The sequence below is a fragment of the Convolutriloba macropyga genome, chromosome 2 (genome assembly GCF_964194025.1).
Source record: "Convolutriloba macropyga chromosome 2, txConMacr16.3, whole genome shotgun sequence".
Lineage (NCBI taxonomy): Eukaryota > Metazoa > Xenacoelomorpha > Acoela > Convolutidae > Convolutriloba > Convolutriloba macropyga.
The window spans coordinates 2,509,800-2,536,081 of record NC_134469.1 but is presented as its reverse complement, the minus strand read 5'-3'; the positions used below and the strand labels follow the sequence as shown (position 1 = coordinate 2,536,081).

Here is a 26,282-nt window from a genome sequence, read left to right as displayed (position 1 = left end):
TACTATGGTACTAATAATTATAATGAGGCTTTTAAAGAGAATATTAACTTTAATAAAGATTGTAATGGATTACCACATAAAATAAAACCATATATAAATCAAAGAACATTCAAAAGTAGTTATAGAATATATGTATTTGATAATAGATATCAAAGTGATGATGTAGGTCTACAACCAATACTGCTTAATTTTAAATTTAGTGTTGCTGTTGCTAATGTTGTATGTCATGCATTAGTTTTAAATAAAAAGGTTGTTAGTGTTAATAGTGATGGCAATAACATAGTTGATATTCTATCTTAGTTATAGACAATGTTATAGTCAAAGCTCTAAACTATTTCCTACTAGTCTCAACAAAACCTGTAGCATAAATGTTATCCAGTTCCTTTTTTTTCTCTAGAGACAAAGGGCTTCACCCTTGGTTCCCCAACCTTTTGCTTCAAGCTTAGACTTGGATTTTATCTTAAGTTAAGGTTTAGTCTTCGGTTGGGGAACCAAGGGCGACGCCCCTTTAACAGCAGAGGGATTATTCTTTTATTTTCCATTTTTTTTATATATTAATATGAGTAATTTTAATATGTTTAAAAATATTTCATATTCTGTTGATGGTACACATCATAGTGGTACTATTAAATTCAAGGGGTTATTACTTCGAAAGCTTCTAAGATGTCAAAAGGGATTCTGTGCTATGTGTAGAAGGAATAAGTCAAGGTTTGTCAGTGATGCAACAATAGAAGCTGAGGTATTGAAGGATTTCCTAAAAGGTGTTGGTAAAGCAACAGTTAACTTCGGAAAAAAGTTGCTAGTAGCCCGGTAGGAGCATTAGAAACAGCCAGTAAAACAGGAAGTGCGGCTGCGAGTGAAACCCAAGAGCTCCTTTGTCAGCCACATCTACTTTATTTAGACTTGCTACTAATGTTGAAGGTATAAGAGTAGTACAAAAAGGAAGAGGGTTATACTTAGGTACAAAGAAACGATAGTTTAAATCTATATAAAGATATAGTTGTGAATATAATGGTAGATAATAATATTACTATTATTATTAATAAGTATATTATTACAACTAAACACTAATAACTTTAGTTCGAAAACACACTCAATTTAGTTTTCTTATCAGTGGAGTTGCGGCTTCGCCGATTTTTCTTATATTCCTCATATATCTTAAATATTTCATTATATTCATCATTATCTATTTTATTATCGTTCATTGATTTAATATACAGTTTATTAAACTTGTCACTAAGCTGTTTTCTCAAAAAATATATTTGTGTATACTTTATAATTTTGTTTCGTGTTTTAGTTTTAATTGTTTTTGATAATGAGCCACAAACAATTGCTGTAGCAAAAAGAAAGCTGTTTGTATAAAATAAGGTAAAACTATAGCTATAAATGCAACTGATGTTGACGTTGCAGTTGTTGCTAGTGATGATAGTAGTATTTTTGTTATCTCAGCTACCTTAATAAAATATTTATATCTGCCTAACTTCTTATTATATTTATTAGTTACAAATTCATAATAATTTCTAATATCTTTTATAACGTTTTTTTAATCATTAAATTTAATATTAGCAAGGATTTTATCGTTTGTGTATTGTTGTGAGAAGAAGGTAATATTACGGTAAAGTAAGGGTGCACTGGGTTTAGTTTCTTCCTTTTTTTAGTAAAACAAGTTGCTTGTATGTTAGTAATTTTCTGAATAATTTTATTATTATCAAATTCTTGTTTTAATTGATTAAACTTAGAGATAGTATCACTAGCAACTTTATTAAAAAAGTTAACAGCATCTGCAAATTCTTTTGTTGATTTAAAAAACTCATTAATTAGTTCTTCATTAACTTGCACTTTGTTTAGTTGTAATGTTTTAGATGTGACTTTATCAAAATCACACTTTTTTAGTTCAGATATGTTCTACTTAAAGTGTCTATTTTATTATTAGACGATATTGAGTAATTGTCATAATACTCTTTTTAACAGCATCTTTCCCATCTATGGGAGGGTATACATTTGTAATTTTCTAGGTATCTTTGATGTCAATGTTATCATTATCGTTTAGGAACAACCCGCGAGCCTTAGTTGGTGTTAAGTTGTTTGCTGATGTTGATGTTGATTGATGTTTCGCTTGGTTAAATCTATTTCTTTTCATCATTGTATTTGTTTTCAAAAAGAATTATATTTAATGATTCGAAAACCTTATTATTAGATTCAAAATCAAAATCGGATTTTAAGAACTCCTGTTCATAATTTTTACTTTTTACTATCTTTCCATTCATATCGTCTATCTTATATGTGGATGGTGGTGTTTTTAAATTTTCCTGATCTTTAAACAATTCTCTCGTCCAATCACGAGTGTATCCTTTATTGAAAATAATGCTTTTGTCAGCATTCCTGACATAATCACCGGCTCTAAGTTTTGGTTTAAAATTTTTGAGATAGAATGATTATCTAACTTTATCGGGATTATTAGAAGCATCACGGGTGTCATTTTAATAGTGAAAGTTTTTGTTATAGGTTATTACTGCGTCATTTAAAATATCTACACAATAACCATCACCATTGATGAAAATTGATTTATTAATTATGTGTAATAATTTTCTATTAAATCTCTCTATAAACACAGCTGTAAGATCTCTATAAGTAGAATATAGTTCGGTTTCATATTCTTTAAAAAAGATTGAAATGTTTTATTGTAAAAATCACTACCTCTATCTACCCATAACGTGTCTGGTTTTCTACTTTCAGAGCCTCCCTGTGGACTCTCTGATTAAATTGGTTAAAAACCATTAGTTGTAGATAAACCAGATTTAGTCTTCAATGGAATAGCCCATGCATATTTTGTTAATATATCTATAACAGTTAAAATAAACTTATGATTATTATTGTATTTACTTAAAAATATGTTAGCAATTAAATCAGCTGACAATATTTCATCTTTTTATCATAATACTATTCTTTCTCTTCTGAACTTTGTTATTTGGGGACTAAAAACTTCTTTGGCTAGGAGTTGCTGTTTAGCTTTAATTGTACGCTGTTATTTCATTATAGACTTAGTCATAGCTTTGCTCATATGTAGCGAAGTTTCACTGATGGACGTAGTCATGGTTTAACCTAATTAACCATCATAATTAAAAACAAAACTATCTAGTTGTTCTTGATTAATATAGTTGTAGATTCATAGATAATAGTTGTTTAGATATATCTAGCATTTCATCATATAATCCATCATGCCCAGCTTTTGTTTCTAGTATGAGTAGTTTTAGTCTTTCTATTCAATCATTTACATGGCAACTTCGTTGGTTTTTTGGGTTAATGTCAATGCTTTTTAAACCCTTACCAAACACATCATCTTATATCCCCAATTTACGATTTATTGTTCTATATCTACTGCTTCTCTTATCACCTTTTCCTATATCATATCTAATCTCAAATAAATCCCTTTTTTTATTGTTTCATCTTCCTCGATATTATCATTTAATACATCCATATTAGTAAGAGAGCTAATAAACCCATAGGAAATTCATATATATATATATATATATATATATATATATAATCCTTAGCTATAAATGAATTACCTTGATAAGTTTCTTTAACACTATGCATTTCAAACTCAGCAATATCTAATTTTTCGAACTCTAACTTTAAATGAGGTTTAGGTTGGGTTGTCATTAAATGAATAATATAAGCTGTGTTTTTACCTATTATAATTCCTGGTTTATCTCGCGCTTCCTCTGGAGCTTAATTGGACTTCATTAATGCTTCATTAGACGTCATTAATGATTTTTCGGTCCGTGAAGCGGTTTCTTTAATAGCTCTAGTTTGTCTATCTAACTCCTGATTTTGCCAATCTTTTGCTCTTAATGTTTGTTCACCCAATGCTATATTCTGTTCATTACGGGTATTTAAAGTTTTAGTTAGAGTACCAAATAAAATTTTTTATTCTCCATCATATTCTTGTTGTTTTAATTTATCATCTTATCACTTCTTTCTGTTTAGTTTTTGTAGTTTGAAAAATTCTATAAGTTTATCTAGCACAGTCATTTTTTTTATTGAGATAAAAATTAAGTTAAATCATTATATAGTTTTATAGCAGCTTCAATTAATTTCTATCATCATTAATAGTTAGTTCTAGAATATTTTTTGCCAGTTGGTCTTTTTTCTAAATCTATTGATGTTTTCTTAGTTTTATTAATTATATCTCGTTTGAATAGATTTAGATTCTCATCATGAGGATAGCTTTCAATTTTTTTTAACATATTTTACATAAAATCTTTTATCATCACATGTGTTTAGACAAACCTTACTTGTTTTTGTTGTTGTCATGTTATCGCCATTTCTTGTTTTCTACCTTCATCTAAAGTTGTCTGCGTTTTTTACATTATTGCATTATAATGCTCTTTATGTTTAGCTTTGTTACAAATTCTTTATTCTTTTCTCTTTAGTTTTACTGAGGTAATGTTTAAAACTATATGTCTTTGGCGACAGAGCTATAAACTCTTCTATTATTCTACTTCCCAATTCAGGTTTGATATTACATGGAATTTTATTATTAGTTTTGATTGGTGCGTCTAAATTCGACAGATCCATGTGCTCATTGTCGACATTACCCTCGCTAAAACTTAATACAGAACTATCAGCATCCATAAAGTGGAGTTGAAGATCTTTGAGAGATGCTTGAAGAAAATTATAGAATACATCATACATGTGTAATTTACTTAATTCTAATATAGTAACACCTACATAGAGTGGAGAATCATAATTTTTTATTTGTATATCCACGTTGGCTTTAAGCCTTATATCTAGTTATATTTTTCAATGTTGGGTTCCTTATACTTTTCATTATCTTTTCGTCATCATGTAAGAACTTAATTTGAAGGAAGTGTAGAGGATTCACGCACGTTCTTCCATATAGTGAGTTGTTCTTTAATTACCTTACATCCTCTCCGCTTCAGTTTTAGCTGTTGCTTTTTTATTAGAATTGTTTTGAATATAGTCTCTACATATGTAATCTTGTTTAAATTTAATAACTCAATGGTTTTTAGTTACTTTTACACCCATCTTAAAATAGAACTTATACATCTTATAATGAATCATATATTCTGTTTTGCTGTTTTGATCTAATATTATTTTTTCTGTTCTCGCTCAACATTTCTCTCTTTCTCTATAGCCTAACTCATTATCATTTATCTTTCTTTTATTAGGCATTAATGCTAGTTGCTCTGTTCTTTCTTTACAACTATTGGTATAATTACTATCACAAATTTTATGGTAAACATGATCACCATCGTCTGGAGCATTTAACATATTATCTTGAGATGTGTCAGATTACTTGAAGTCCTTTTAAATTAATTTTTGCATCATTGCATAGCGGTATAGGTTGTTTGCATCTATATACCAAAGAGTTATGTTACTTTCACTAATTTTAGCCAATATATCACCCATTATATCACATATACCACCTCTTTGCTTCAACGAAACCTTTTAGCATTTGTTTATCTTGTAATTTATCTAATGTAACACCACTTGACATTAACCAGCAATCAAAACTAAAACCTGGGAGACTTACATAGTGTACAGGGTTGAGACCGAATTTTTTCATACTTATTTTCACATTTTCATTCATGCAGTAGTTTAATATTTCCATATCATTCTGTAAATACTTTATAGTTAGGTCTTTACCAGTTTCATGACTGTTGTCTTGATTATTGTTATCGAATTCTTGTGTTGGTAATTCATTAGATAGTGAGGATTTGAAGTTTTCTATGTTATGATTACCTATAAATTCTTGGTAGGTAGTCAAATCAAAGTGTTCATATGGATATAATATTTCAATTTTACAATGATATTTGTTTGCCCTTTGATCTAGAGGCATAGCTAAAAAGTTATAACCATCTAAGAATTTAAGACAACCAATACTTAATATCTCAGACTTAGCAGTAGCTAGTGGTGTGTTATCTGTTTTTCCTTTATCATTGTTTTGTTAAAGAGTTCACTATATAGTAGATTGAAATCATAACCAGAGCCATTGTGGAATATTAAATGAATGAAGTTTTGTTATTTGAACATCAGATTACACATTTTACATGTTGGTCCTCTATATTTAACCATTTCGTGACAGTGATCTTTTACATTATTAAAAGATGTTTTACCACATATATAAAAAGTTTTGGTAGCATTATGATATAATTTATCTTTTTCTGTAAATATCATTTGATTGTCGCGCTTGAAGTTATTCTCTGCTTCTATTTCTAATAGATCGCTAGCAAATCTTTTGATATAATCAAGACCGAAATAGTAATTGACATAACTTTGCCAGATGTAACCCATTGGTATGTGTTCTACTATTACATATTTATGGGTCTCCGACCATGCTTCGACATTGCTGTTAGTTGTGACATCGAAAACACAACATTCTATATCAGCGGTTATTGTATTTTCATATTCTGACGTTTATGTGCATTTTGGAAGCAATTGTTTTCTTCCTAGGACAAACAATCTCTGGTTTGAAAGAGTGGCTACATTCGTGTTCATCGTATTTAATTTGAGAGTTACACCAATATTATACTAATACGATCACAGTAATAGTATTTATGATTCATTTTATTTGGTCGATCTATAAAGGTTTCGATGTTTTCAATTGGAGCACTGTGTACTTTCAGTCCATTCCCCCAAACCAATATCCTGGCATCTTTTCTATCTTTCTCAAAGTCATCCACTGGTTTAAAAAATTCTACTTTCCACTCATCACAATGTGTGTATACCATACATTAAAATTGTGTAATTTCTGTATTCTTTTTATATAAGCAAAATCATCTTCATTTTGTTGTCTTGCTTCAAAAAGATTATTTAAATATTTAGTCTCACGTGTTGCATGGTCCATAGCGGGACGTAGCAAAGCAGTAATATTTAGTTGCAAGCAATTAAATTTATAACTACGTTGATTTATTATTGATTTAGAGTTGTTGAGATTGGGGGTAAATCTATATAACTACCAACACTTGCTTTTGTTGGTTCAAGGTTTATATGAATACTTCTTAATCCAAGTCGTAGCCATAACCCTCATATATTTCTTCATCAAAATCTAATCATTATTTGGAGCCACCGTAATCTTATATAGAGTTATTAATAACATAGTCAGTGTTGAAGAATTTTTGGCGATTTCCACTTCTTCTGTGGTTCTCTTCTTATACTCACACACAGCCGTGATCATATATTTAAAATTCTTAACTTTTCTCTACTTGTAACAATTTTCAATCTAAAAAGTTATTAAAAGAGTTATTAAAAGCTTTATCTATATCTTCAGTTTATTTCTCACCTTTATCAGTAACATAAAACTCTCTCATGTTCTGACTGGAGTTCATATCAACGTCTTCTGTGATTTCTAGATACTTACGATTATGACTATATTAATGGGTAGTTAGAGTTATTTTATTTCTCAATTCTTCATGACATTCTTTACATTCATACTTAATTCTGGTGTAGATACTATCATCGATTTTAGTTTTAGCTTTAGCACTGGGTTTAGTTTCAATAATATCCTTAGTGTTATTTTAAGTTTAAGTTTTAGTAGAAGGTTTGGCATAGATAAAATCTCCTTTCTAATCAAACATTCTCTCTTCATTAGAAAAAAAAACAATTTATCTAACAATTCATTATATTTAGAATCGTATGATTGATGCCTGTGTAAACCCTTCTTTGTTTCAATGGAGAAATTAGAGACGTCGCAGAAGTTCAGACTTGATACATTACTGTTTGTTGCGTGAGACATGGTGTTTTTATTACGGAAAATTTTTGGAAAAAATAAATTTTCAAAAGTGAAAAATGAAGTGTGATAAGTGGAAAAATAAGCCTTGAAAGAATGTTGTATTGATTACAAACGGTTAGAATATTGTTGTTATACATGCATTATATATTTAGAGTAAAAAATTACATTAAACATTTTGGAGAACATTATGATGAGCAGAGTTTATATTTAACTTGTAGTATATGCCTGGTTATTAAACATATTTTTTCTCTTTGGATTTAGAAATGCAAGATGTCAATTATGTATCTATCGCCATAGATATAGATACACACCTTCCAGAGATAGATTGAAGGAAATTGTCAAAAGATATGACATAAAAGTGTAGACTTAAGCTGGTTTTTGCTCAGATTTTGTTCGCAATTTGGTTTTACGTGCTTTTTACACGGTCTCACTAGTTACACTGAAAAACACTAATCACTGTAATTCCACCGATCTCACTGTTTTTGGCTGTATACCCATCACAGTGTGTCCCCTATACAGTCTCACAGCATTGATCACCCTTTTTAAGAACTGTGATTTTGGTTTTTTTTTCTCACTTAGCTACATAGCAATTCATCAAATCGGGGTACGTTCACTGGAGACAGTGAGGAAGTAACCCCAAACTTTCCGTTTGCTTAAACAACTGAACTCAACTCAATGAGTTAACCACTACGTCATGTAATACAGAAAGTTTTAGATTGATTAAATATTGATTGGGGAACATATGAATATTTTTATCATCTAATATTGTTTTCAATTTGATGAACGGGTTAAGCTGATACTTTTATTTTTATTTTTTCTCACGAAGTGATTACCCCATTTTTGCAAGTTGGTTTACATGCATTTTACGCGGTCTCATTAGTTACACTAGTATCTGGGAGACGTTCACTGGAGTCAGTGAGGATAGAAACTGAATTATCCGTCTGATAATGGATAATTATCAGCTTAACTGTATACTAGTGGATTGCACTAAGTGAGACAGGAAGTGATAGATTTTGATGGGATAAAGAGTAGTGGATAAAACAGTGATTCCAATTACCAATTTAGTCCATTTCGACGTATGCGGTTAGCGTATTGAGAAATGGGGCAAATTGGCTGGTGGCTGGAATCGCTGTGTTATCCACTACTATCCTGTCGTTAATTGTGTCGGTTTTCCTTTAGCGTCCTGATTTTTGTCCTGCCCTACTATTTTTTGAGAATCTTTTAATTGTTCAAGTTTTAGTTGTTAATTAACCGTGCTCAATGTGCCGTTAATATCACTTGAAGTTGTCTCCATCTACACGTCTCCATAACCGCTTGAAGAATAATAATAACAGAATTAATCGGCAGTATATGGCAAAAAAGAGAAAGGAGAAGACAAGATGTGTTCAATGTATTGTTAGAGTGCTATAAGTTCTATGAAGAAAATAAAGTCAAGTAGTATGGGTGTGGGTAGCGAAAAAATCAAGAAAACTTTAAGTTCAAAATTAACTGATTGCTGTAAGTATTTGTGTAAATGTAATGACAAGGAAATTTCTCACCATGGTTCAAGGACTTCATAGTTGCGAACCATAATCTAACACAACAATTTGTCTGTCAAGTACACTTCAATGTATCAACAACTGTGTAATAGCTTTCAATTTTTGAAAACACTTTTTGCATAAAATTTATTTGGTAAAAAATTTTTTGTCATAAATAATTGAAAAAATTTAATATTGTGAAACGTTCTCAAAAATGTGACTTGATTGTTGTTGTCCAGACAGTAATCATTGAATTAAAAAACCATTCACAAGTTGATATTACCGGATATAAATTGGTTCGTATATTGATGACATCAAATTGATTTTATCTGTGTTTAGAGCTGGAACTTTTTGTCAGTCTATATTACATATTAACCCCCCTATTAACCCCCACTCCGCACATCCCCCACCTACAACTTAGTTGTGCTAGGCCAATTGATTGACACGACAGTAGATCGAAAGCAAAATATGGGAGAGTAGATCAACTATGATACTATTCAAGTCAAGTTGCATATTGAGCGATCAAGTTTAAGCAATCACTAAAACAATATAGCGTTTAACGTCTCTGGTTATGAAATTGTGTTTGGTTGTGATAGATTCATAATCTGTCTCTTCTATTTATTGTACTGTCACCGCCCACAACCAGATTTTTAGAGGCAATTTCTCTCTCGCCATCCTAATTTACATTAAAATGGGAAAAATTATTGCTCACCTATGCAAACGTTGATCAATTCCGAGTAGGATTGTGACCTCTTGCCTTGACAAGCATTTATTTGGCCATGGAATGTCAGATTGTTTTGTTTGTCATATAGAAGGTAATGGATATCTTCATTCAGGGCCGCACTTGAAAAAGACTGGTTGCTGAAATACTTGTCCAGAAAACCGCTGGTAGGTTGGACTTGAGTTCCTGGCTCCGAAGCAACGATGGTGATCGAAAATTCAGCAGCTGTTATTTTAACGTTTGAGAGATCAGGTTTGTCAGGTTCTAAAAGAAAGCATCGAACAAAAAAGAATATGGTATACGTTTTAGAGCCAGATAAATATTTTCACAGAAAAAAGCTATAGGAATTGAACCTTAGAGAAATAAGCATCTTATGATACAGAAATGTAGAGATTCATTTATATTAGCGCTTTTTCTTACCTGTTCTAAAAAATGAGTTCCAAACAACCTGGGTCGAGATGTCAACGCCATTCAACGCAAAATCATGTAAGATAAGCGGCGAATGTGGAAAATTTTGTACGATGAGCGGTGAATGCGGTAAAAATACATAATCAGGCGGTGAATGTGGTGAAGTGAAAATGATCGCCTGGTAGTGGTGAAATTACAGAATTTCACCGATGAATTTAGTGGTGAGTTTACATAAATTCACTGCTTCGAAAAAAAGTGTCCAAACTATGTGAGATAAGCGTTGAATGTAGTGAAATTACATAAATTCACCGCTTAACTTAATCGTGAAAGTACATATATTCACCGCCTAGAAAACGCTTCGAATTGTCTTTTGTCCAAAGTAGTTAAGATACGTTTATTAAAAGACGCACGGAAAATTTACCCACGAATAATCATACATCTTTTTGAAAACCTTTTTAAAGCCGTGAATTGATGTAATTTCACCAGCGGAGTAAGTGGTGAACTTACAAATATTGCCACACATCACCGCTGAAATTTGAAATTTCAACGCTAATCATACAAAAATTCAAAACGTATGATTTACAGAAAGTAGAGTGAATTTGATTTAAAATCAGAACAAATGTGACTATTTTATTTGAGCGGTGACTCAGTGGAAGAAGAAGTGTGGCTGGCATGCAGGAGGTGCCAGGTTCGAGTCCGTGTAAGACTGGTAATTTGTACTGAGCGGTGAAATGTGGTGAATTTTTGAAAGTTCACCACTTACTCTAGCGGTGAAATTACATAATTTCAACGCATTTCACTGAAAAAATTTGTACGAAACTTGCGGTGAAAAAATTAATCGCTTATCTTACTTATTTTTCCGGTTTTCCTCGACCCTTTTCAGGGCAAATAGATTCAGCATTTTGTAACAGCGAAATTCATGGCAAGCTAGAAATGAGAGGCAACTTTAAATTCAGAGGGAGCTTTTTCCAATTGCTTGCTCTCAAATGAACCAATTAGTTTGCCCTGTTTTTCTCTTGAAGCAAATTTTGCTTGACCGGTTATTAGACCGACTTTTTAAAGTTCTGTCCTCAAAAGCGCGTGAGAAATGCGCTTCGATTTTGGCAAGCAAATGACGACATTATTCGGCTAGTATAAACTTTGCAAAAATGTTTAATCAAATTCTTCCCTTTCATTATAGATGCTAATGCAGCTGCCAGATAAAATAAACTTTCATTCCATTGCTCAGACAAGGCTTTATTCATTGATCACGAGGTTTAAAGCTTTGTGTGAACACGGCATATCTGGTATGATTTTGTTCACTTTTATCTTAATTTTTGTTCAAATTAAGTTTATTCTAAAAAAAAATATTAATTTAAAATTACGCTTCAGGCTTCAAAATAAGCATTTTTGTGTTGTCAATAGACGAAAGGCAATAAAAAGCCTAGTTTTGGTCTCAAAGCGAAGCTTTCTGTCAAAAAAAAATATAATTCAATTTGAGAGCTGTTCTTTTAGAAAGTTTTTCCTGTTCTATTTTGTCTTTTTAGTCGCATAGAGAATAGTCACTTTTGAAATCGAGGTTCCGTTAACTATAAACCTCATTTACTGTCTAATTATGTTCAATAAGCGAAATAATTGTTATCAAGGATTCGCTCATTTTTTTCGGCTTCAATTCTGAGTTTTCTTATTTTTTAATGAAATTTTGAGTTTCATGTTGAGACTTTACTAATTTTTTGTTCTCATATGCCATGCACTCGTTGAATAAAAGTGTAATAGATTTCATAATGAGCATTAGGTGAAACTATCCGATACTTTGAGTGGAGAGCTAACGGTTGTTAAAGCTTTAAAAAGGGTTTTTCAATTTTTTTCAAATGTTAAGCGTTTTTGAACGTTTTTCGTGAACTGTAAGCCAGTTGTTGTAATGACAGAAAACTTTTTTTACTGCAACCAAAGCCAATATATGAGCGGTTTTATCTGCCAACTGTTTGTTTTACAACCTCAATGCAACGAGATTCAATAGTTTTTTAAAATTTTTGGTTCTCTTTTTTTGTCTAAATTTGTAAATTTGGGTCCTTTTGAAACGTTATTGCCTTATTCTTATGTTGATAGCTCACATTGGCTTAGAGAAGACTAATATTTAACAAAACATAGATACATTTTGCAGAGAAAAAGCTTATATTTAAAATGGCTGCGACACTTTCTTCTTGCACTTTTCTACTGATTTTTTGGTTTTTGCCTGTATTTGTTGTTGTTGTCACAGTCATAAGTCCTATTGTGATTTTTTATTGATGGCACAAAAATGATGAGCATGTTTTCTTTCCTATCAAGACATAACCTATTGTTTTTGTTGACTTCCGTACAGAGCTTTTGAATGTAATGTCTGTTAAGACTTATAAAAAAAGTTTTTTTCCAATTTTTTTGAGCATTAACTGAGCTTAATCTTATTTTCGTGAACTGTAGGTCAGTCTCAGTACGGACAAGAACTCGTTCTCGTCTACTGCAACCAACATTTTTATAGTTAGAGATTATTCTTCAAACTATTGGTTTTATGACATCGATGCCACGAGTTTTCATAATTTTTCTTTTTCGATATTTTTTCGTATGTTTGGTTCCTTTTGAAATCTTATCACATTATCCTAATTTTGATGGTTTTCATTTGCTTAGAGGTGACGTTAAATAGAAAATAATTAAATTTTTTAGAGAAATCCTTATGGTTTGAATAGATTCGACACTTTTTTCTCGCCCTATTCTACTGACTTTTCGGATTTTGCCTATATTTGCTGTTGTTTTCACAGTCTTAAGACTTTTTGTGATCAAGCACTTATGAAAATCAAGCATCATTGTGTTCCCACTGAGACATAACTTAGCGTGCAAAGCTATTGAACTTAATGGCGGTTAAGACTATGAAAAGAGTTTTTCGAAAACATTTTTTGAACATTAACCAATCTAATGCTTGTTTTCGTGAAAAGTAAGTCACTCGCAGTAATGACGGCAACTCGACTCACTCTGTTGCAGCCAAATTGAATCTGATTAAAGTGTTTCTATCCTCTAACTATTGGTTTCAAGACTTCGATGACACCAGTTTTCATAAATTTTTTAAATTTTTTTTAAATGTTTTTTTTTTAATTTGGTTCCTTTTGAAATTTTTATCACATCGTTCTAATGTTTCACAATCTCATTAGCTTAAACATGACATTCATTTGATCGAAGATGAAGTTTTCAGAGAAAAAACTAATGGTTCATATGGCTTCCAGACTTTAACCTCTCATTTTTCAACCGAAATTTTGTTTTTGCCTGTGTTTGCTGTTTTTGTGGTCATAAGACTTATTGTGATGTGATATTGATGACTTGTGAAAGACAAACATGTTTGTCTGTCCATCGAGGCATAACCAAGCGTTTTTTATTGACTCCATTGAAAGATATTGAATTTAATGGCGTTGATGAAACGGTTTTTCTCAGAAAATTCGTCGTTTTAATATATTTGCTGGTATTAGTTAAATTTTGAAGTCTTATTGTTATAAAGGAAGAACCCAATTGCTCTTAAAAAAAAATTTAGAGCGAAAAAAAGCTTTACTGGAAAATTCTTCTTTAATGGCTTCGACATTTTTCCGGTCTCATAATCTTCTGAATGAGATTTAATTAAATCATATTGTTCAATGCAGTCAGTTTTTAGCGGTTAGTTTTAGAGTTTTTGATATCATTCTTTTTCAAAGATTTTTTCAGTTTTCTTTGTTCTTTTCGTCCACCTGTAAGTTATTCTCATCATTGATAGGTCCCATCCAGTTCTTGTAATTGAAAATTTAACGTATCTTTTGATATTTTGTTTGTCACTCCGTAACTGATGATTTGTTTGTCGGACAATATGCGTTGACATAAAAATTCTGTGAGCACTCAATAATTGTATTTCATTTTCTGTTCTTTCAGCACATTCGCGTAGAAATTGGTGCCAAAGATTTTCAAATGTGACGCCAATGTAAATAGTGAAGTTATTTAATCATTCGGTATAAATTTAGCTGAATAAGCAAAAAAATAACAATTGAAACAAAAATACCTAAAACTAAGATAAAAGCTGATGATTTGAATGGTTTCAATAATTTGCATTTTCGCAAATTGTTTGAATTTTTTTCCTGCATCTTTAGTCGTTTCTGTGGCTTAGTCAAACCAAAGACAGGTCCTACTATTTTTTGAATTAGTTTTAATTTATCAAAAAAATTTCTAACGTTTTTTAAGCTAGATTTTTAAAAACATTCAAAATTTTGTTTTAAATAATGTTGATTGATTTTTGAACTTCGACTCATTAGTTCTTCTTTTTGTCTTTTTGACTTGTTACCTAGTCTCTATAAGTAGGATTTCCAGTGTAGTTAAGAAAAAGTAAATTAGTGTAATTAAAGTGTTATTCGATTGCGTTATGACGTTGTCACTAGCTAGCTGCTTTTGTTTTTAGATATTTTTACTGCTGTTTTTCTTCTCTGTTTTTGTTTCTCCTTGTATTGTCAATGGCAATTCTTGTGAGCGCTGTGATGAGGAATGGCATTATGTAATTCAATTAGTAGTTTGGTTGTGTGACGATGTTTTCAAACTCAAACATCAATTTTTGATTATCTCTTCGTTTGGTTGACAAGTCAAAAATGTAGATGAGCTCGGGTCGGATTATCATGTGCAAACGCACATTAACGACCATCCTTTTTGGAGTTTATGCACAGCTGATATTTGAAAAGTGAGCAAGTGGATTCTTTTTGAAGAGTTTGTTTGCTGACAGCAGATGTCAGCTCTTTGATAAGAAATTAATTTTTCGGGGAAAAATTTAGTTTATCTAAAACTAGTTGCACGCTAGGGTAGACCGACTTTTTTTTAAAAAAATTTTTTATGTGACAGCCGATGTCAAGGAAAATAGTTGACAATTTTCAGCCCTATTGTCAAATAATATCTTCTCCTGAAAAAATAAATTATAAATTATAGTTGTATATATCACCAAAAACTGATTGTGATTTTTGACAGTTAAGACTTTTTAGCAATTCGTGGAAGCTCAGAAAAGATAAGATAGCAAAAATTTGCTAAATTTGTTTTATGAAACGTTTGAACAACATGCAATTTTGAGAATAAAATAGAATTACCTCTGTAATTTATTTCTTAGCAATAAAAACACTTTTGCACAGCGTCCTTTGAAAACGCCAAAATTAGAGAAAAAAGCAGACAATTTTCCTTTGAAACTGGTTTATTCGGGTTTTGATGTTTTTGATTTTTTTGTTCTTTTGATCTTTATTATATGCAATGAGTTTGACCATTCATCTTTAGGTTTGGACAATGTCTGTTTTAGCGAATCTATCTGTTTTCGTACGCACACAGATAGCTTGAAAGATCTTGAAGGTAGTGGGAAAAAGGTGCTATTCCGCCACTTCCTAATCGGAAGATGACTAAATACCACCTTTTTCCCACTACTCTATATATCTACTACTTGCTTATACCCCCATTTTATTCACTACTATATATATTAGCTCTATATTCAATCAAAATCAATCAAAATCAAAAAATCATTCAAAATCAATCATTATTTTATGAATTACTCAAAGAGTGATTTTCACTCTTTTTTTATTCTAAATCTGGTATTAAATAAGAAAAAAGGTCTAAATCTAAAACTAATATCAATAAAAACCAAAACATGACAGATAAATTAAAAGAAGAAGAAATAGCTTCTTGAATATTATACTTATAAACATGCTCTCTGAAATGATTTCTAGTATGTCCATATCTATATCTATCAAGATAAATACATAGTCTACATTTCCTATTTCTCAATCTATATAATGATATATGTTTATAAACATTACACATACTACATACTAGATATTGATCAGGATCAGAATAATGACATCCCAAATGTTCTATATAATCTTTAACTTTAACCATGTTTATACATACATAAAAACAATATTCTAATTCTTTACAATTATTACAACATTCTTTCCACGGTTTATTTTTACACTTATTGCACTTCATTTTCATTTTTCGGAAAGATATTTTTCGATTATTTGCCTAAATAAATACATCATGTCTCAATCAACTAATACTAGTGTCATAAACTTCTGCGACGTCTGTAATTTATCCTTTGAAACAAAGAAGGGTTTATACAGACATCAATCATACGATCTCAAACATAAGGAACTATTGGAGATAATGTTTGAGTCTAATTAAGAAGAAATCTCGGAGACGGTGTATAATTTGGATGAAGATGATTATATTATTTGACCATTCATCTTTAGGTTTAAACAATGTCTGTTTTAGCGAATCTATCTGTTTTCGTACGTACACAGATAGCTTGAAAGATCTTGAAGGTAGTGGGAAAAAGGTGCTATTCCGCCACTTCCTAATCGGAAGATGACTAAATACCACCTTTTTCCCACTACTCTATATATCTACTACTTGCTTATACCCCCATTTTATTCACTACTATATATATTAGCTCTATATTCAATCAAAATCAATCAAAATCAAAAAATCAATCAAAATCAATCATTATTTTATGAATTACTCAAAGAGTGATTTTCACTCTTTATTTATTCTAAATCTGGTATTAAATAAGAAAAAAGGTCTAAATCTAAAACTAATATCAATAAAAACCAAAACATGACAGATAAATTAAAAGAAGAAGAAATAGCTTCTTGAATATTATACTTATAAACATGCTCTCTGAAATGATTTCTAGTATGTCCATATCTATATCTATCAAGATAAATACATAGTCTACATTTCCTATTTCTAAATCTATATAATGATATATGTTTATAAACATTACACATACTACATACTAGATATTGATCAGGATCAGAATAATGACATCCCAAATGTTCTATATAATCTTTAACTTTAACCATGTTTTTACATACATAAAAACAATATTCTAATTCTTTACAATTATTACAACATTCTTTCCAAGGTTTATTTTTACACTTATTGCACTTCATTTTCATTTTTCGGAAAGATATTTTTCGATTATTTGCCTAAATAAATACATCATGTCTCAATCAACTAATACTAGTGTCATAAACTTCTGCGGCGTCTGTAATTTATCCTTTGAAACAAAGAAGGGTTTATACAGACATCAATCATACGATCTCAAACATAAGGAACTATTGGAGAAAATATTTGAGTCTAAAGAAGAAGAAATCTCGGAGACGGTGTATAATTTGGATGAAGATGATTATATTATTAAAACTAAGACCTAAACTAAGGATATTATTAAAACTAAGGATATTATTAAAACTGAAACTGAAACTAAAACTGAACCATGCTGGGTTTGTGGCAATAAGATTAAAAATCAGATAGTTCTACAAACTCACATGAAAAAACACTGGAGAGAAAACGTTGTCTTAAACGATCTACGAAGTCCGTGGCATGCCAACCTGCTTCGCAGATAATTATAATATTAAATCAAGCTTTAATCAAAGGTAGTTATATAATACTAAATCTAATGGTAGTTTTATCAAGGATATTAATGAACCAGTAGATTACATATTAGACGAGTTTAAACCATTTAAATCATATAAATATTAAGTTACTGTCAGTTGCTTATATAAGAAGAGAGACTCAAAAGAAAATACTACTAATATAAACTTTAGAAACGATAAATATATGGATAAAGATCATCGACTGAATCTAAACCAATGGCTTGATCATGTTAGAGAAACGTATGAGGGTTACGAATACGATTATGAGTTTATTGGAATAACAGACATGCAAATAAATATAGAAAAGACTAAACCATCATTAGGATCTTATACTGAACTGCCACCAGGTCTAAGAGATAAAAAAAACGATTTTACAGATTAGAAGTAATAAATTTAACTGTCTACGATTATGTACTACAGCTGCATTTTGTCCTGTAACTGAACATGCAACTAGAGAAAATAAGTATATTAGTAATCTAGTCGATTACTGGGAATATGATGAAACTGCATATGATCATATGAAAATAAATATAATATCAATATTTGATTTTACAGACCTGCTCAAGATAGTAACATAGCCAAAGTAGAATGCTTAGAGAAATGTTCTAATTTTGTAAAAGGTAGACATAATGTAAGAATACTAGCATGGAATGAACATTGTGCCCTAATTAAAAATGTAGAAGTATTACTAGAAAGACCTAACACCAAACATACCAAGTACTGGTTTTGTGATAATTGTACCTACTGGTTTAGTTCTCAACATAAATATGAAATTCATGAATGTTGTGTCCAAATCAAACCAAGGATTGTTTGCCCTAAGTTAAAACAAATTAAATTTAAGAATCAACATAAAGAACAAGAAGTGAACAATGTTATATTTAGTGATATTGAATGTTACATGAAAGGAACCGATGAAAAGATTGCTAGCGATACATATAAGATATCTGAACATGTACCTATTGCTATTGGCTATAGTTGGCATAGCAAAGATGAAGTGCTTAGCAAAGATGAAGTATATAACAGACCAGGGAACCTGCTTGGTTTACCACAGACCGAGTCTGTTCGCAGATCATAATTTGGTCCATCAAAGATTTTGTAAGAGATTTATTAGAAATAGAAACAGAACATAGTATAAGATAAACAAAGCAATGATATTTACAGAAGAATATAAATTGTATCATAATGCTAATGATATATGCCACATTTGTAATAAAAACTGTGTTAATAAAGTTAGAGATCACTCTCATCAAACAGGTAGATATAGAGGTCCAGCATGTAAAATTTTTAACTTGAACTATAAACATCAAAACTTCATTCCAGTAATATTTCATAATGGTAAAGGCTATGACTTCAATCTATTTTTTAATGAGATATTTAAACAGAATAATAACAGGAGAAGAATTGATATCTTACCTAGTACTAATGGTAAAGCTAGAATGTTTAGAGTGGGTATATTAAAATTTATAGATAGTTACAATTTCTTGACAATGTCTCTTGATAAAATGGCAAAGTTTTACAACATAAAAAATAAAACATTATATCCTTTTGAATACTTTAAAGATGAGAATAGCTATAATACTAAATTAGGCAATCTATCAATTCAAGACTTTATATCATCATTAACAACTAAGTTACCAACTCAATATGAAGTAGATGATTTTAATAATTCTAATAGTAATAAAACAGGTAAGGAATTAACATTAGAATATATGGAAAATGATATATTCATATTAGGACACTGCTTCAATCTATTTGTTAAGTTAAACATGAATACATATAAACTCAATCCTCTACATTATATTAGTCTACCAAGTTACAGTTTCGATTGTTTTCTAAAACTAGGCAACGTTGAATTAGACACAATACAAGATGAGCAAATACTAAAAGACTTCATTAGTGCAATGAGAGGTGTCATTTGTGGTGTTATGGGTGATAGATATATTAGAAGTCAAAATGAAAGCTATAGTCAAAGTCAGAGTCAAAGATCAATCAAGGAACCTGCTTCGCAGTTGGCGGAGCATGGCGAAGCATCGGTGACGCCGGTTCCCGGATTGACAAAGTCCCATCAGGGAACCTGCTTCGCAGATGATCAAAGATCCATCTGGTACATCGATGCCAATAACTTATACGGTTATGCACTAATGCAAAAGCTACCATATAAAGATTTTGAGTACTCCAATACAACTCTAGATAAAGTATTAAATATTTCAGATGATAGTGATTATGGCTATTGGCTTATCTGTGATTTAGAAGATACTAATGAATGTAAAGAGAGAACTAGCAACTTCCAACTACTACCCCATGGAAGAGAAGTAGAGAATAATGAACTGGGATACAAACAAAGACCCCAACTTCATCAAAAAGCAAGAAACTAATATTAGATCAGAATGATAAATATGAATGCCCAATACACTATCGGATGTTAAAATTTGTTGTTAAGATGGGTATAAAGGTTACTAAAGTCCATAGAATAATTAAATTTAAACAAGATTATATAATTAGAGACTACATTGAACTTAATACTAAAATGAGAGCTGAAGCTAAAACTGAACCTGAGGAGGATATATTTAAGTTAATTAATAATTCACTGTTTGGTAAAAGTTGTGAGAATCCATTAAAGTATCTAGAAGCTAAGATTCTAACCGATGATTATGAAATATTTAAAGCTGTTAGAAAACCAACATGTAAAGATGTAATAAGATATGAAAACTATAATCTAATAGAATTCTATAAAAAGGAAATACAATATTATAAGCCAATTTATTAAGGATCTACAGTGCTAGAGCTCAGTAAGCTTCATATGTTTAAATTCTTTTATAATGTAATAAATCCCTCGCTTAAAGATCTAATGTTACTAGAGTAATCTAGATAAACCAATAAAACCAATAATAAGATACCTGGTAAATTTAAACACGAATTAGGTAGTAAGGTTATAGAAGAAATCGTGGTATTAAAACCCAAAACATATAGTATAAAGAACTATGGGGCAAAAGAGAAAGGAATAAAGAAAGAAAGTAATGGAAAGCACGAAGAATATTATAGTGCTCTAATAGATAATAAGGAAAGGATAGTAAAGGGAAGCAGGATTCAAAAAGTAGGAAGTTGTATGGCCACAATTAAGATAAGTAAAAGAAGTTTAGGTAATTTTGATGATAAAAGTTTTCATGTAAATAATATAAAAAGTTATCCCCTAGATTAGAACATGTATCTATTTAAAAGAGATCTAGTAAATAAAATCAGCCCACGGACTTCGTCCGCGCTAAACCGGCAGACTTCGCCCATGGCAAACCCAGCACTGATCGGTGAAACCGGTTCCCTGATAAACAATATTAAAGAATTAACAATTAATGATGATAGAAAGTTAATTGAAGCCGCTATTAGATTATATAATGAATTGTGATAATTATTTTTATAAAACGACTAAACTAGTAACACTGTTAGAATTAAACAATCTAGAAAAACAAAACAGAAAGAATAGATTAGAAGACAAATTAAAACAACAAGAATATTATGGTGAAATAGAAGAGTTATTTGATCCTTTAACTAAAACTTTAAATGCAAACATTGAACACAATCTACCATTAAGTGAACAAACATTAAGGGCAATAGATTGGCAAAATCAAGAGTTAGATAAACAAACAAAGATGATCCAGCAAGCTGGCTCCCAAATTAATGAAGCATTAATGAAGACCAATGGTGACGCTATAGAGAAAGCTCGAGATAAACCAGGAATATTAGTAGATAAAGACACATCTCAAATTATTAATTTAATGTCAGTTCAATCTAACACGCAATTAACGTTAAAGTTCGGAAATTTAGATATTGGTGAATTTGAAATGAACGTTGTTAACCTAATTTATAAAGAAAATGCATTTATAGTTAAGGATAATATATATGAATTTTCAGATGTGTTTGTAAACTTTCTTACTAACCCGAACATAAAATATGGTGAAATCGAAGAAAATGAAAACAAAATTAAACGTTTTTTATTTTATACTGGATATGATTTAGGAAAAGGGGATAAGGAAAGTGCTAGATATAGAGCAATAAAACGTATAATAGGGGTTAAAGATGATGTATATGGTAGTGGATTAAATAGCAACCCTAACCCAAATAATCAACGAAGATGCCATTTAAATGGTTTAGTAGAAAGATTAGAATAATTAATACTAGAAACAAAAGCTGGTCATGATGGATTATATGATGAAATGCTAGATATATCTAAGCAACTATTTCCTATGAATATTCTTAATCAAGAGCAACTATATAACTTTGTTTTTAACTATGGTAAATAATTAATGATGGAAAAACAACAACAATTATTAGCTAAAGAACTATTCAGCCCTCAAATAACAAAAACTTAGAGGACAAAGAATAATACCATTATATAAAGATGAATCATGGTCAGCTGATTTAATTGATAAGTCATCTCTAAGTAAATACAGTAATAATTATAAGTTTATATTAACTGTTATAGATATATTTACAAAATATGCATGTGCTATTCCATTGAAGAATAAATCTGGTTTATCTATATCTAATGATTTGAAAATATTATCAAGTGAAATTAGAAAACCAGAAAAATTATGGGTAGATAGAGGTAGTGAGTTTTACAATAAAACTTTTAAATCTTTACTTAAAGAATATGAAACAAAACTATATTCTACTTGTAGTGATTTAAAGGCTGTATTCATAGAGAGATTATTATTATTAATAGAACATTATTAAACAAAATAAATAAACCCATGTTCATCAATGGCGATGGTAATTGGGTAAATATATTAAATGATGCTGTTGTAACATATAACAATAACATTCATTCAACAATTAATATGACATCAGTTGATGCTTCTAATAATCCTGATAAAGTTAAATACACTTTTAGTTTTAAGAATAATAAACCTAAACTTAAAGTCGGTGATTATGTTAGAAATGCAGATAAACGTAATATCTTCTCTAAGGGATACATTTCTTAGTGGAATAGAGAATTGTTTAAAGTTAATGCAGTTCTAAAAACACCACCACCAACATATAAAATAGAAGATATAAATGGAGAGATAATAAAAGGTAAATACTATGAACAGGAACTATGAAAATCCGAGTTTGACTTTGAATCTAATAATAAAGTTTTAGAATCATTAAATATAGACCTACGGTCCTAAGCCGGCAAGCCGGATTTATTTCTTAATATAAATAATGACAAGAAATAAATTTTGACCAAGCGAAACATCATATGGGAAATGGAAACAACTCAACACTAAGTAAGGCTCGTGGTTTAATCCTAGAGGATAATGATAATATTGATATGAAGGATACCTATAAAATTACAAATGTACATCCTCCGATAGATGAAAAAGATGTTGTTAATAAAGAGTATTGTGACAATAACTTATTATCCTCTTCTAATAAAATAGACATTTTGAGTAGAAACATAACTGAACTAAGAAAGTGTGACTTTGATAAAGTTACAACTAAAACATTGCAACTAAATGAAACACAAGTTAATGAAGAACTAACTAAAGAATTTATTAAATCAGCAAATAAAGTCACAAGTACTGTTAAGTTTTGGAACAAAGTTGCTGTTGATACTATCTCTAAATATAATATTTAAAACAAGAATTTGATAATAATAAGTTTAATCAGAATATTACTAACATACATTTAGATGATATGTTTACTAACGGTCTAAGAGAAATGAAAGAAAACAATGAATCTCTTAAAAAAGTTATTGTACAATATATAATTGCTATACTTTTACGGAGTACGTTACTTGATAATAAAGAACAAGGAAGTCTAGAGAAGCAATATGCTTTTAAACAAGAAGTTATAACGAAAGAAATAGAAAGAATTTTTACTAATTAAAATAATCGAAACTATCACTAACCCAACAGCACCGAGTGAGAGATTACTATATCCCAACTTGTCAACCGTTAATCAACAATACATAAACGAAAAGATTCAAGCTAATAATAAATTTAACAACAATATTAACATTATAAAAGATATTAGAAAGTATTATGAAACTGAAACCAGTAACTATAATAAGAAGTTAAGTAGATATAAAAATTATATTAACGTAGGTGAGATAACAGAAATAGTATTATCATCTATAGCAACAACTGCAACATCAACATCAGTTGCATTAACAGGTATAGGATTACCTTATTCTATGCCAACAGTTTTTGCTCCAGCAACTGTTTGTGGTTCATTATCAAAAACAATTAATACTAAAATAAGAAATAAAATTATAAAGTATTCACAAATGTATATTTTAAGTAAGCAGTTTAGCGACAAGTTTAATAGACTATAAAGTAATTCAATGAATGATAATAAAATAGATAATGATGAATATATTGAATTAGTCAAGGTATATGAAGAATATAAGAAGAACAAGAAAAACAAGCTGAGTGTTTTTTTAAACTAAAGTTGTTAGTGTTTAGTTATAATAATGTATTTAGTAATAATAATATTAGTATTAATATTTATCAGGGAACCTGCTTCGCTGACCGATAATAATAAAAATAATATGAATATAATCATAATCATAAACATAAATATAATATAATCATAATCAGAAACATTAATATAAACGTAATCATAAATTTATTCATGACTATAATCAAATAATTATCTCTTCTTAGTACCTAAGTATAACCCTCTTCCTTTTTGTACTACCTTTATACCTTCACCAGTAGTTGTAAATTTAATTAAATCAGGTGTGGCTGATAAAGCAGCTCTAGGGTTTCTGGATAGAGCTGCACTTCCTATTTTACTTGCTATTTCTAATGCTCTTACTGGATTATTAGCGACCTTTTTTCCAAAGTTAACTGTAGCTCTACCAACAATTTTGAAGAAATCTTTCAACCCCTCAGCTTCTGTTGTTGCATCAGATACTGTCATTGATTTATTCCTTCTACATATAACGCAATTACCCTTTAACATCCTTGTACCTTTTGAAGTAATAAAACCTCTCATGTTATTAGTACCACTATAATGTCTGCCACCAACACAATATGAATTAGTTTTGAACTTGTTTAAAAGACTCATTTCTATATATTAAAAAAAGGGAAGTTAAAAAGTATAATCCCTTTAATGTTATTAAGCCTAAGCCTATGGGTTCCACCCTCGAGCGAAGCTCGAAGCCCAAGGTTAGGCCCAAGGCTAAGATTAAGCTTGAAGCTGCAGGCTTATTTCTAGAGAATAAAAAGAAACTAGATATTATTTATGCGGGGGTTTTGTTAAGACAAGTAAGAAATAGTTATCAGGAACTGCTTCGCAGATAATTTTAATTATCAGGAACTGCTTAGCTGATGATTATAGCTAGAGATATATCTAAAATAATGACTAGGGCCTTAGTTATGATTATAATTATGATGCAATATCAACCACCTTATTACCATCACTTTTCACACTAATAACCTTTCTAGTTAACACTAATGCATGACAAATAACAACTGCAACACTAAATTTAAAATTAAGTTGTATTGGTTGTGGGCCTATATGATCACTTTGATATCTAGTATCAAATACATATATTCTATAACTACTTTCGAATGTTCTATGATTTATATATGGTTTTATATTATGTGGTAGCCCATTATAATCTTTATTGAAATTAACAATCTCTTTAAAAGCCTCATTATAATTATTGGTACCACAATTTATATTCATTCTATGCTCAAGATAAAACTCGCTACCAATCTTGCAATAACATTCAGTAACATTCATTATATGAAATGTACTTGCATCAAGAGTTTGTTCATTAACATTATTATTTTCAACAAAACCAACTATTATATATTGTGGTCTTTCCATACCACTTTCCATACCTAGATCAAACAAGAAGTTAGTAGCATTGGGCACATTTTTATGAAATGTCTTTCTTTCATAATAGCTAAAGTCTACTTTATTCTTTTTACTTAAACCCTTTTGCACAATAATTCTATTATCATTACTAGGATCAATACTAGGTACACACCATGATATATCTCTAATTTCTATATTACCATCATTAGCATCTGCACCAGGATTAGCATTAATTCTATATAGAGCTCTATCATTATTATTTCTATTTAATATTAGTTTAAATCCTAAACCATATATAATCTTTTCTAAATCATTTACAAAACCAAATAGATCTCTCATCTTAAACATCATATACATATGAAATCTTTATGCAGCAACATGATCACCTTTGAGTTGACTATCCCTATTGGCTATATTTCTAACAAACCCACTCTCATATTCATCAGCACTACTAGTAAATAAATTATACATCAATAGATTAGGAAAACAATGATCTATATATTCAATAGTCCTACCACCACTAGTTTCAAGCTTAATTGAACTAAACAATGTCATCATACCATAATTAACTAATCTGATATTAGCATCATTAGCAAATACACCACCAGCATCATCTAATACAACAAACTCTTTCTCTAGATATGAAT

The 26,282-nt window shown here is 30.1% G+C and overlaps 1 protein-coding gene across 1 annotated transcript in view; it reads right to left on the bottom strand.

Annotated features, from left to right (window-relative positions):
* The window catches only part of LOC142335564 (uncharacterized), a 172,451-nt gene that overhangs the window by 119,506 nt on the left and 26,663 nt on the right, over window positions 1-26,282 (bottom strand). The window contains exon 4 of the mRNA XM_075384102.1: window positions 9,989-10,261. Coding sequence (XP_075240217.1) covers window positions 9,989-10,261 — 273 coding nt within the window. The remainder of the gene's footprint in view (window positions 1-9,988; window positions 10,262-26,282) is intronic.